Here is a 14,690-nt window from a genome sequence, read left to right on the forward strand (position 1 = left end):
GTGCACGTCTCATTTTTGGATACATTACTGGAGCATAAAATCGAATCTGAACAGACCTGCCACCGTTGATACTTTATGGTAATAATAATACCACCACCCTGTTGTGCGGGTGGATGATTTACATAGTGGCAGAGCTGTTGTCGTAGTGCCCGTGCTGGTGTATACAGAACGTGTATAGACATGACTCACTACACTCAGTGCATCATCCTCCTCTTCAAAAGGATTTCCTGTAAATACACACATGCCCATCATTGTGAGAATCTCTGCTGGTAATGTATCCTGCAACCGCATATAGTGAAATTGTGTATAAATGAATTTCCTGTATGAACTGTCCTCCACCTGCCAGCCTGGCTGTCAAGTGGTCACGGTTATGGCTGAGGAGTTTGCTATAGCTCCTCTTGAATTACAATGACGTTGGTCCACTGATCAGCAGTGACATAAGGCTCTGAAGTTACACAGCACGACTACAGAGGGTGCACCCATACATCTCAGTGTCATGAATAATTGAAAAGTATGCTGTGTCTGGTTAAACTGGCATATAACCGTTCAGTCGTAGCAATGCATAACCAGCACAGACATGTAGACATTAACCTGTGGACTGGTGTGTCAACGTCAGTCACACGTAGCTAACCAACTAGTAATCATTAATCTCCACACTCTGTGATCCTTTGTGTTGTGGTGTTTGATTAACTGTGTTCAACTTTTACTATTGTATGAGAATTTTCTTACCTTTAGACATGTCAGTTGGTCAGAATTTGAATATCCATTTAAACAACCAAGACATTAGCCGCTTCAGAACATTCCTAAGGAGACCCTGTTATCTCTGCTCCAGGCCAAAGAGAAGACAAAAATATATAATCATTGGTGGCAGTATTTAGTCAGAATTACAGTTGAAATCAAAACCAAAACTAAATAGGGGGTAAGTCATAAAATTTAGAAACAGTGGCTCTACATACTTTGGGTTGTCTTCATTTTTTCAGGCTTCTTGTGACCAAAAGTTGATGATGGCAGCCAGGGGGGTCGCCAGGAATTCTGGGCCCCCTGAAAAGATATCTCAGTGGGCCCTATCACCACAGCCAACCCTACAAAATATAATATTGCTGCTATAATGCTGGTTTATTTGCATTATACAAAAAAATATGCTTAAAACTTTCCTGGTTAACTGACTCAAACCTAAGCTACATATCAATATATATTTTTTTACAATTTCTCAAAATGTAACTGCACGATATTGACCTTCAGACTGTCCACCTCTGTAAACAAGATTATTTGAAGCCAAGTGACTTGTTGAATAAGGGGGAATTCTTTTGTATAATCTAACCTCATGAAGTCAAATAAAACTCTAAAAACCTACAGTTTACTTTCAGTCAGATTCAGCCACACTTGATGCTATGAAAATATGACTATTCCCCACTTTAGGTATGAGGCGCGCATCTCACGGAGCCGGAAATAAATTTCAGAAAGGAATTCTGAATGTTTGTTTATTTACTCAGACAATTTTAGTTATCGTATTGCAGTTATAACAAAACAAAAGAAAAATGTAGTAGAAAACACATTTTATTTCAAGCCCATTAAGGGCCCCCCTCCCCACTTGGGCCATAGGTAGTCAGTCCCACTTTTCCCCCCACTACGATGCCTACGACGATGGCATCTTCATAGGGCACTGTAGTATTTTGGATTTTTTTTTTCTATTTTATCTAGCAAGTTGGAAGTTCTGTAAGATTCAGCACTTCTTAGGAATATATTTGAGGCAAGGTAACCTTATTTCAGGCAAGGTTGCTTAGGTTGAGCAAGTTTGGCGTTTCTTTTTCAAAAGCAAAGTAAAACACAAAGACAAAACCAAAGAGCTGTCCTAAACTAGTTGTATCTGATGTATATTGTACTTCTTGTTGTTGTTGTTGTTGTTGTTGATGTGTGTTGTTGTAGAATATCCAGGTTGCAGTGTGGTTCAGTGATCAGTTTTGTTTCTTGACTAGGACTTTCAAAACCGTAAAGGATTTTAGAGTTGGACTTCTGGAAGGTACAGCAGATGTTCAGCACTGTTAAAAACATTTTTACCCATAAAAAGTATGCTAAAGGAGAAATAAATAAGTTTGTTGAGCCACAGTATGCAGGACATGATATTTTGTGAAGGACCAGCTCAAATGTCTGGACCACCTTGTAAAGTTTGAAAATCCACAGTAACTCATTGACTGTGACTGTCCTGGCTTCATCTCTCTGCCATGTTTTTGTCAAGTACTCCCTCTTGTACATCACTCTACCCTTTTATCTCCTATTTCGGTGCATTATATTACTCATTTTATCCCATATTCAGAGACCCCTCCACCCTTTCTCTCACTTTTTGCTCCATGTCACAGTGGAGAGTGAATAATTCATGTTCGGGCTGCTTGCTGGTGGAGATAAATCATGTGAGCAGAGCAGGATACACGTGCTCGTCTCTGAGTGACTCTTCTCTCCAAAGACCTCAGGACAGTGTAGGGGGGAGCCGCTGTGCTCCTCTGCAGCTCTCTGTAGAGACCACTACTACAACTCCATCCTGGCTGCATGACAGGATCATCTCAGCTTTATGACAGTCACACGTGAGCTCTGCCTTCAAAGCCATGCATGGAGCCTCCCCAGAGACCAGGCAGTAGCTGCTCACTGTATGCTTACAGACTGCATTTAGAGTGTGTGTCATCAGGGCTACATGCATTATCTAAAACATTAGAGAGTTCATGTCTTTTTAGAGTTCATTACTCATATTACACTTCAAATGAGACGAAAACCGTTCTCTATCACTCTCTATCCAATCTCTACCTATTCCAACTCTATCTTACAGATTTTTATCACTACACTGTTTACTCACCTGCAAAAATGGCCCACTGGTCGTTATTACTTACTGTAACCAGTGTTTGCTAACAAGTTGTTTTATAGCAACTGTGAGGAGCTTTGATTTTGTGCTGATTTGTGCAAGTCGGTTAAGATATTCATCCTCATTTCTGGAACATTCATAGGGTGTATAAACATTTAAAATAACAAGAACATTGTTATCGACTTGTGACTTCAATAGCTGTACACCAGTGCACATCTAGTCTGACCCCCCTGATAAGTGAGTCATTTTTCTTGTGCCAATGAATGGCAACCCCCCCAGGTATTCTGCCTTGTATGATTCCCATACTCAGATCAGTTGTTGATTCTCAGGCACCATAAAAGTTATTATTAACAGAGTTGAGTTTATGTAGTTTTTGTTTGGATAAAAATGTTTCTTGTATACATAGGATGTCAGTATTTTCCAGGAGCTTGTCAATAACAATGCGTCGGGCTTTGTCACCTGCAAGCCGCGCGAGTTATACAACACAAGTTTTAAAAACATAGAGACATAATCAAGGATGCAGCGGAGGCTAAGGCCTCGGGCACACTCACAGTAATTGTAGCATTTGTCTCACATACATGAGCACTCACAGATCCAGTAGTAGCCATAGGCTTGCAAGGTTCGTAGTAGCGCTGCACAAAAGTTCCCTCTGGCCATGACTCTGGATGGTACACTTGGCCAACTTCATTACATTCTGCAGTGATTTTAAAGAGCTGAACCGTTGCTGGACAGTGTGTATCTTTTGATACACTACATTGCGGCGTAGTTTGTTCTTCAGATATGTAACAAGGGTGTCCGAGTCTACGTCAGGTGAGAATTTTGTGGCAAACACTCTCACCAGCTTGGTTTTAATTATGTATGTTTCCTCCAGCGCTAGTTCCAACGATGCCGCTCAACTTCTTCTCTCCGTTGGGTTTCAAGCGAGATCTTTGTTGTACATGGGTGTTTCCAGTTACGTGCTTCAGGCTGCGGCTTTCCTTAACCACTCGGCTCCATAGCGGTGACACAGCCGCGCCTCCGCTCCGCTCCGCGACCTGGGCTTCCTCTGCTGCACTCATGTCCGAGTCCCCAGACCCAAGAACCTGTGTTGCACTCCTTCAAGCCCGGCTCGACGGCGTTCCGTTGCTCTGGAGGATGTAATCAATCCCCCTACCAGAGCCGGTTTGATCGAGGTCCCTGGCCTACGACACTTGTGTTGAGCTATCCACACCCCGGCTCAGGATCCCCACACTGACCGGGGTAGAGGGCATATCTGGGCATATCTTGTCCGTACAGACCAGGCTGCTCAAGTGCACATAAGCATTGATTCATGTCCGATGTTACTGTGTGGAGATCCTTGCAGATGTTTGCCTGAGCACACATGGCCATTTTCATGGTAGAGATCTCAGTACTTAGCTGTTCGATCTTCCCTAGCAGGCAAGAGACATCAATGCTACTGAAAGTAACAGGTGGGAGCTCATCTTGATGATTAGACACAAAGCGGGGAACGTTTTCACCCGCCTCATTCAGTAATTTCAGGCAGCTCTTGACGTTATTTGCATCTTTTTTTGGGCCTTTATGTGCTACTAGGCGTTGTGTGGAGTCTGTGCAGAGTTCAAAAAGAGCTTTCCTTGGATTCTCAATCCATTCAGACCCAAAGTGGTTTACAGCCAATAACACAAAGTCATCCTGGCTTAATGTCTTCATTTTTATCACAAGGAAGTTTAAGAGTTCATCTTTCATGACAATTTTACCATGAGTAGTTGTGTAAATCTCTGGAATACCTGCTGCCTCCGCCATCTTGCTCGGTTGAGTCTTAATTCCTGGCTGTTTAGTAGTGATGCAGGTCAAAACCAAAAATATGGTGCTTAAAGTCTAAATGTTATTAATTCAAAGACGATGTTTAGGCTACAAAATCTTAGATGCAACAGTTCTGTCACCTAGCTAACACTGCTTAAGGCTCACATTTCATATTTTCAGAAGGTACATTTAAATAATAGCACTGTTGTTTTTAAGCCATGGCTGAGAACATTGTATGATATAATGTCCTGTTGTTAAAAGTCATCAGATCTCTTTAGTCTCTGAACCACATGCTCTGCATGTTGTCGTAGCTGCTTTAATCCGAGGTCTCGCCTTTTGTCCCTCTACTAATGTGCACCACTGAGTGCATCATGATTGGCTGATGACACACTGATTTAAAGAACATCCTTTGTTGGGTCATTTGCTGCTCTCTCTCCTGCCATAGCTTATAATCTGAGAGCCTTATGCTGGTTCCAGCAAGTAACTGATCAGGTGAAGGTACAGGTCACTGATGTTCAAGTTAAACCAGGTTGAAAGTATTTTGAGAACTGCATAGCCTTACCTGCCATTGGTGGCCACAGATCAACATTTGACATACTACTTTGTCTTTTTTCTAAAAAACAGTCTGCAGGTCAGAACTGATAGAAAACATACAGGGACAGGGTGACTTAATTCTCTCTCTCCTCTGCTCTCAGTCTATCAGCAACAGTCACAAATGTATCATATGAGATGCAAAAGGAACGAAACAAAGAGTCAGTATTAACTGACTGGGGAATGAGGAAAGTTAGCTGTGCAGAGGCTGTGATGGAGGGCGGAGCAGAGTGACACACAGCAATCTGGAGGAAGCCTGACTTCAGCAGCAAACATGTTTCTATTCTTTTCATAAGCGTTGGTGCTTTTCAAAATAATCAGACATAGAAATAAAGGAAACTGCATCCTTTTATGGAACATTTGCTGTCTGCCAGCAGAATCTGTAGCCTGCATTTTAGGAGCTAGAAGTGTTTGTGGTCTGAATGGTGTCATCTGTTTGTTCTTAGACATCTGTTTTTGATACCACTTAATTTATTGCTTCTTAAGGTTTCAAGTCTCATTGTCAACAATGGAAATACACATAAAAGTAAGTCTTGGACAGAAGTATATCAATAACTACTGAACTATACCGAATGCTCCAAATAGTTGCCCGTCTGTATCATTTGAGATAAAAAAACAAACAAACATTGGGTTCAAAGACTGCATATTGAATAATATGTGTGTGGTATAGATAGGCTTCACCTCTTGGGAGTGGATTATTTAATTATTATCTGATTGTTTTAGACTATGCAGATGTTTAACCACAACAGGGTCCCTCCCAACAATGTTTGTCATGACTCTGTTGTCTCATCCTGAGCTTAGCGCTAAAAATGTGACTGTAAAGAAGTTCAATTTCAATCTTAATCAAGTCCCAGTCAAAAGTCCATAACTATGGGAATTCATTCTTTCTTATCAGGTGCTTTATGGCTGCTTGCTGCCGTTGAATCTGCTGCTTTCTTGTAATATAACAATATGTTGACCCCATTTACATGCTCGTTGTTTGAATACTTCAAGTTTGTTGCCCATGGCTCGTTGTTCTGCAGATTCTGCCCTTTCACTCCCACACACACACTTCTGTCTCTGGAGGAACTCCCAGCCTTAGCCGAGCTAACTTTGACTCAGCACGCTTGTGTTTGTGTCGATTTGTTTGTATGTGTTTGTGTGTGCCCTTGTTTGCCTGAGCTCTGCAGCCTTCTGAAGCTTACTGTGTCCTGATGCTCACATGTCTCTCACTCAACCCAGAACAACAATTATTCATATGGAAGGACCCTCATGGTTTTTGTGCTGTCACACTGTTATAAGTCTGCTTGGCCGGGCAGATAGCACTTTGGACTGAAGGCTTGCTGCTTAGTGTTGGCTTATAGGGATGCATTGCATGTGCTAGCTTGGACAAATGCTAATTTTAGTGAATTTGTGATCTGATTTTGTTCTTTATTACACTGGTTCAATTTCATAGCAAGTGTGCATCAAACCTGCCTTTCTTTGAGAAAATATGTTCAATAAAAGTGTTCTGTTTTTGTAGCCCCAGTTTTCTTGTAAGGAGCCATTTCCTAACCAAAGTATTCTTGTCATAGACTTGTGATAAGTTTCCTTTGCCACACCAAGGACTTTGTTTCAAACCTATGTGATTGACTCTTCAGCTTGTTTAGTGTCCCATGGCACCCATTTTGCATGTTATATAAATTGTCAGTGGAGCTTAAGCTGCACAAAATAAGCAAGTTGTGTTAACATATACAGGCTGTTCCCTTTAAAACCTAATAATAGAAATAGATAAAGGTTTTTCAGCCAAACTCAAGGCCCAGCCAGGAGGAGGGTTTCAGGTTTGGGGGCCTCAGAACATCATCGCTGCCCTTTGCAGATGATTTGGTTCTGTTTTCTTCAGGCTAGAACCTAAAGCAGTCATTGGGACAGTTTGCAGCCAAGTGCAAAGGGTAGGGATGAGGGGCAGCAGCTCCCAGTCCAAGGCCATGGCTCTCTCCTGGAAAACAGAGGATAGCTCCCTTGGGGTGGGGAGGGAGTCTTTGCCTCAAGTGAATGAGTTCAAGTATCTCGAGGTCTTGTTCATGTGTGAGGGTAAAGTGGAATGTGAGGTTGACAGACATACATGTTGGCTCAGCATCAGCAGTAATGTGGGTGATATCAGACTGTTGTGGAGAACAGGGAGGTAGGCCTGATAGCAAAGCTATTAATTAACAAGTCAATCTATGTTTTGACATCACCTATGGGGTGTGACTAAAAGAATGACATCGTGGATACTAGAAGCCAAAATTAGTCTCTTCAGAAGGGTGGCTGGGCTCAGGCTCAGAGATAAGGTTTGGAGCTCAGTCAGTTTAGGTGGTTTAGGAATCTGAACAGGATGCTTCATGAGTGCCTCCTTTTGGAGGTTGTCTGGCCACGTCCAACTTGGAGGATACATAGGGTAGACCCAGACCCAATGGGGTTTAACACACCACCCACAAGCGAAAGGCATTGATGGATGAATGGATGGCATTTGATTTACAGCACCAAATATCAAAATACATCCCAAAACGTGGAACCGTCTTGTATTCTTGGTTTAGCAATTAAAAGTCAATATCAATTAAAACAGTGGACAACTCTACTTACTACTGCGAGCACAAAAAGATTGTCTAAACAGAGTAATGGTAGGTCCATTACCAGACCTGTCATCCATCTGACAGTCCGGGAATGAAAAGTGTGAAATGGATTTACATATTGCATGAAAAAGCTATTCTTTATTTTCATTTGTCAATAATTAATTTGTCAACAGAAATGATCTTTGTAAAGATGTATGGTATTACAAGGGCATCAGGCTTAAATAATGCATTTATTTAAGCTAAGAGAGCAGAAAAGATTGTTGATAGGATGGAAGGATTGTGTCCCGGTGGTAATGTCTCTTCTCTTTCTTTGTTTTCCCAGATCAGTCGCTGCTTGAAGCCAGGAGGACGGTTTATCTCTGTTACCTTTGCGGATCCCTTCTTCAGGAAACGTCTCTATGCTAAGACTCAATATAACTGGTCTATTAAAAAGTACAGTTATGGGGAAGGCCTGGAATATTTTGTGTATGTAATGACCAAAGGAGAGGAGCTAAGCCCTGAAGATGCAGCTCTGGAGAAAAAGCTACTTGAAGACGCCAAATCCCAACCTCCCATGGTTCCCTCAACTCATAGTGAGGATGAGGAAGATTTCATTTCAAATATTGACTTGTAAGAAATAACTGGATTATTCAAAGGAATGTTGGGAGTAAATTAAAGATATACACATTTGAGCAATTGTTGGAATAACAAAAAGATTGGAAACCATTTTTTATCAAACAGATACGTTAACACATGAGGGATATATAACATTTTATCATAAACATAGTATAGAAATAACACCAGTGATACCATTTTTAATATACCAGTATTTGCAAATGGCACAGATTGGTTGCCGAAAGTCTTGTCTTATAAAGTTTCTTCCTTGAGGTGAATTGGTAATTCTGCAATAAATATATATTTGATTATGTTTTTATAGTATTTTTTTTTTTACCGTCAGGCCATTTTTAATTACTATGGACTGATTTGTTCTTATGCTAAGTGACTTATTATGCATTTTCTTTCATCCGTGTTCTAATATTCTGTCTGTTTCTCAGCTTCTGTTCTGGTGCGCTTCCTAATTGAATCTTTTATCTTTTATAAAGCAATTTTACATCACACAGTCTTCATCTATTCGGTGTTTTCATCAGATAGATTCAACAGTCTGATTCTGTAGTGCAGGACAAGACATGCCAATGTTCACAATTTGCAAGACAAACTGGCAAGTCTAGACACAGTACATAAGAGAGGCACCAGCCTGCATGTAAAACCAGTGTTAAAGCTTATTAATATGTCAGTCAGAGTCACCTTTTCTTTTGGGGTCTGTCTCACGCCTGCTTTAGATTCTGGACAAACGCCCGCTAATGGAGATACGCAGTGTTTGACACAGCTGTCAAGCACGCAGACATTGGGTGTGTACACACAGACATAAAAGTGATAGCTCACCCTGCGTGTTATTTGTTGAGGAAACATGAGATGAGTCTCAGGTCCTGTGCTCTTTGCTGCTTAAATATAGACCAGAGGGAGAGAGAGCGGGGCGTGCAGACAGGCAGGAAGGCTGGTGACTGTGAGGGGTGGGGGTGCACATTGATAAAGTAGAAATCATTTATTTTTAATTCTCTGCTGAGATCTAATTACTGCCTATTTTTAAGACTTGAAAAAATGTATGTGATTTTTCAGATGGCTCTCCTTTGGCTCTGGTTTTTCTGCTGGTGCAACTTGATAATTTGACATTTCTTTGGGCAAAAAGTTCTCCCATACAGCCTAGTAAGCAGTTATTTCACATTTTTAATCTCTCAGGCACCTTTCATTTTTATATTTATATAACTTTGGGGCTTTTACACCTTTAGGAGAGAGAAGGAGACAGTGGATAAAGCTGGAAACCTGGAGAGAGAGTGGGGGAATGGCATGTGGGAAAGGGGCCACAGGCTGGACTCAAACCTGGGCTGGCCTCTATATGGACATGCAATTTAACCATTAGGCAAAATCCACACCCTGGTACCTTTTATTTTCAAATTATCTTTGTGAGCAAAGGGAGTTTGCCCAGTTAGCAAGTAATTGATGTTAGCCAAAACCAGCCCCTTTTGGCAGTTGTTGCCAAGCCTGTCACAATGTATTTCCAACTACCTGTTGCTAGCGAGATAATTAAGCTAAAGTAAACCCCATGAGTTGTTTTTACTCCTGGTATTTTTTTTTGATGTTTCAGATTGTCTCTCTTCAAAAAACGTGAGTGCTGTGCGGGAGATCTTATAGTTTATTTTAAAGCTACACATCCCAGGCTAAAAGTTGACATCCTCACAAGGTATCTTTTCATGAAGAAGACAAGGAATTTGATTGACAGCATGGATTTTCTTTTGCAAGTACGTCGAGCTCAGGTGTTCTACTACTTCCTCTAGTGTGTCAATGTAAAGTAAAAGTTGAATGTAAGTTAGCTATGTTGTGTTAGTTAGCTATGTTAGTATGTATTTGTAAGTTCGACCAGTATGAGGAAGATCCAGCCGTTACTTTGTTCTAACATGACCATGTTTTGCTGCTGAGCTTTCAGTCTCCATGTTTAATATTAAAGGCTTAACTATGAGCCCCAACTGTGTTTGTTGAACGTAACACTATCTTTGGTTACTGAAGCAAATCCTCCCCAAATCCAAAAAGAGCATGATAGTCACTGATGTTAGCCTAATCTCAGTTAAATCTATAACAGACTCCCACACAGTGAAACATCATGACACAGTTTATGTGCTGTAATTTCAATTCAACCTGACTACAAACTTTGTTGTTAGTTAATGATGTGGTCTTTGGTAGTAATGTTTGATTACTATGTAGGATATCAGCTTTTAGCCCTACATGTAGGGTTGCCAACTGTCCCATATTAGCTGGGACATCCCGTATATTGGGCTAAATCGGTTTCTTTCATACAGGACCTCAATTGACTTGACTATTGACTGTTAACTCTTGTAAATACAGCAGACTGCACTCTACAGATCCTAGATCAGATAAAACAGCAATGGCAGATCATGTGCCAATCACACCGCCTGTCATCCAATCACAGAGGATTTTCTCTCTGATGGCCATTAACTGGTCAGACTCAAGAAACTGATGCAGCACAGAGCTGATCAAAAATGAACTTCAGATATCTGTAAACTGTGACTTGTCATGTAAGCACTTCTCTCTGGCTGTGCAAAAGGACAAAAGACTGCTTGAGTCAGCCAAGAGCAGCAAAAAGTATCCATGGAAAAAGTACATTTGGTGAGTCATACTCCTCTTTTCCATTTAATTTGTCTTTTGCCTGTTTTTTTAATGTAAAGAGCCAAATTGTGGTTTCTTTTTTTTTAAACGTTTTTATTAGACTCAGCCAACATCACAAAACAACAATGCAGCCATCAGACTCAGAGACAAAACAGATAAACAAGATTTTTGAAAAACACCTAGTCCATAGTCAGAAAGTAAAGATATACATAAATAGATAGTGCACAATTAAAAATAAGTGAATACAAACATACAAAATAATAATAATATTAATATTGTAATAATTAAAACAAAATTAAAACATATTAATTATAGTAATAACAACAACAATAAAATTGTGGTTTCTTTGAGGTTTATTCATATGAGGTTACATCATGACACAGTAAGGATTAAAGGGAATTCACACACTTTCTGCATATCCAATTGAATCAGAATCTGAATATACACTGAATTCACACATCATGCTCACACCACAATGGCACCGTGCACCTGTCCCTTATCTAGCAGCGATAAAGTTGGAAACCCTACCTACATACTAACAGTGAATTGATGTAAGAGGTGGATTTAGCATTGTGATTGCCTGCACTATGACTTCTGCTTTTGTGGAGGCTGAAGCTAATGCTTGGCGAAAATCAAATAGTTCACTAACAAGCGATATTGGATGTTCATTCTTGACCTCAGGACACACCAGTTGACCTAACAGCTACTAAATGGACGTTGTGGTGAGATCGTATTGTCTGGCATTGTTTTGAAAGTCAAGATTGTTAATTACAATCCATGTGCAACGGTTACATTTTCTTTAGTGAGTTTTACACAAACTTAATTATGTTAGCAAAGAAAACTAGTGACATCATATCACTCTAATTTCCTTCATTCGTCATAGTGATTAACTTGAATATTCACCTTTTATGCTGCATATATTGAGATGTATCAAATGTTTGCATTTTACTGTCCTGCATCTCCCCCAGACCCTTGTCTTGTCTATGGGTAAGCTTCAACTGTCTATCTGTTTTTTGTGCTCAGGATTGGAAGGAATACGGCTAATTGTGACAATGTTATAAAAAAAATCTGCACTTATTTGGCGCAACAGGGTGCTTATGTGAGTGTCCTGGGGTTTGATATTGACAATAGAGGCTTTAGGGTGCAAATCAGCCACACTGCAGGACTGGGATATAAAAATACATTTGATAGATTCAACACTCAAAGTGGATGGATGGATAGAGGTTTGTTATGACCCTGGAAATGCAGACATGGTTTTTATGATTCGTTTTTTTTTATCAAAGCCCCTTTTCCCCCCATTTGGTCTAAAGTCTAAGTTTAGCCTTACTGCTACCTCTGCTGCTGCAGTATATAAAGATATCAAAATTCAGCATTCCTTACATTTGCTTTTCTGCTCCCTTAGCTGGGCTGACTGATGAGCAATGGCAGAGACCCCAACAGTGCGATTTAACTTGACTGGACTTTATATAACCACAGAGCAAGACACAAGCCCCATGCAGGAGAGGTTTAGTCATCATTTTTCTCTTAAGCACAAACCTTTTTTCGTCTTATGTGCAGTTTTTTGTGTATCCTCAGCTGATCACCTGAGTCACCCAGGTGTCTGAGGCCATGATTTAATATAGTGTGCTGTGTAATTATGTGTGTGTATGCGAAAGCAGAGCCAGAGTTTTCTCTCCTGCTGCTAATTGTCCTCCATGCTTTGTTGCTCAAGGGTAGCAACAACACTAAGCTACTGCATGCTCAATACTTTTCTCTCTTTTTGTCTCTGTCTGTGTTTCTGTTCCTCTGTTTCTCTTCTCACTACCAGCAGTTCCACCCTGTCCTCTGTGTCTGCATCGATCGGCCCTGAGTGCTCACTAGTGTGGGTGTTATGTGAGGACTTGTGCAAGTCAAAAGGTCACCTGCATACTTTAACAAAACATCTCTGAGTTATATTTGCCACGTTCTGTTACTTTGTATTCAATCTCATTCCTGACAGTACAACAGCATATGTTATCCCATTAATCTGTCTATACTTGAGCTGCTGCTGCTGCTGCTGCACTCAACATGTCCTCTATTATTCTTAAGGCATACATTTTTGCTTCTAACAACCAAGGCCCTGTGTTAAGAAGTTCTGTTCTGTAAAATCAGTTTACCAACTTTGCTCATTTTGGAAGTCTAGGCATGCAGGACTATTGCTACACACTAAGAAATGCTTGGTTGCTGGTCTTAACACTTTAGTGTGACTCAGCTGCTGCATTAACTATCATCTGTAACAACCTAACAGAACAAACTCAAATCTACCCAGCTGCAGGGTCAACCGTGTTTATACTTTCAACATTTGGCCCCTTCACAAATGAAGAAGCATTTTATTGTTCACTGAGCATTTCAAAAGGAAAAAAATAAGCTAAGAATGAACTTCACACCCTTAACGCTGCTGTTGGTAGTCACAGAGTAAACATCTGTTCAGAGAGAGGGACTTAAAATGTCAACACTATCCCTCCCAACCAGGTTTCCTCTTAGTCCCCCAACACAGATCGGCGTGTGCAATCATGAGAGTGCCGGACTCATAACCAATCAAACGACATAGTAGGGGCCACCCCTTAACCAATCAGGACAGAGGATTGGAGATTAACTATGATTGGTCCATCTCTGTAAATATACATGTAGATATAAAATGCAACAATTCTCAAGCAGAATTCCATATTTCTATTTTTTGTATTATTTAACTACTATTTTATAATGTAAAACTACCTCTGCAACTCACCACTGCACTTTATCATATTATTTTAGCCTGTACATATTAGTCAAGCTATTTGTTGTTTCTTTGTATTTATAGCTAAGGTTATTGTTATTATATTTTCATTTTATTTTTTATTGTAGTTCTTATTCTTATTCCTATTCTTATGCCTTGTACAAAGAGAGCACAGTTTACCAAAGTCAAATTCCTTGTGTGTTCAAGCATACTTGGCGAATAAAGCTGATTCTGATTCTGATTCTGATTCTGATTATAACGGGAACGAGGGGAATAACAACATTGCCTGATACAAAGGCATTGGAAAACGCAGAGATTTCACAATAGTCTCAAATTACTCCACTTACCGATGAGTACTGATGGGCATTATGACCTTTTCTCCAAACCCAGCAGAAAAAAAGTAACGTTTTTTACACCATTCCTACCAACGGCAGCTTTAAGTTATGATAAGAAAAAAGTTATTTGTCTGTATAATATTAACATTACAATGTTAAAACATCAATCTAACATTACCTTCGTGCAGCGTTAGCTTGGTCAGCTAACCTGTAGTTTGCCTATTTTAGCTAAAAGGACAGAAAAATTGTCCTTGAAAAACACTCTTTTCTGTGTGTCTTATGCCTATTTTATTTCAACCAGTTAAGAAAAATGTCCAAAGCAAGACAAGTTCAAAAGTAGAAGATATCAAATAGCCATTATGGAAGAAAACTTTAAAAAAGATAAATAAATAAGAATCATTTAGGGATTGAAAGGATACTTCTCAGTATTTTCTGAATTGCCCTGTAATGTATTTCTATCAATATAAAAGTTGTTAAAACGGTCAATAGCTGAGCTGTCATTACCTTGAGTTTTCAATGAACCTACAGCCATAATCGAGAGTAGTTATGATGAGGAATCACTTGTTTCCTTTAAGTGTAAATCTGTGCATTAGATGAAGTGAGAACTA

General features: G+C 40.0%; 1 protein-coding gene across 1 annotated transcript in view; it reads left to right on the forward strand.

Annotated features, from left to right (window-relative positions):
• Positions 1–8,701, forward strand: part of ece2a (endothelin converting enzyme 2a) — a 103,693-nt gene extending 94,992 nt beyond the window's left edge. The window contains exon 4 of the mRNA XM_034703987.1: positions 8,117–8,701. Coding sequence (XP_034559878.1) covers positions 8,117–8,407 — 291 coding nt within the window. The 3' untranslated portion in view covers positions 8,408–8,701. The remainder of the gene's footprint in view (positions 1–8,116) is intronic.
• The last annotated feature ends 5,989 nt before the right edge of the window (positions 8,702–14,690 follow it).

This window comes from Notolabrus celidotus, chromosome 15 (assembly GCF_009762535.1).
Source record: "Notolabrus celidotus isolate fNotCel1 chromosome 15, fNotCel1.pri, whole genome shotgun sequence".
Taxonomy (NCBI): Eukaryota; Metazoa; Chordata; class Actinopteri; order Labriformes; family Labridae; genus Notolabrus; species Notolabrus celidotus.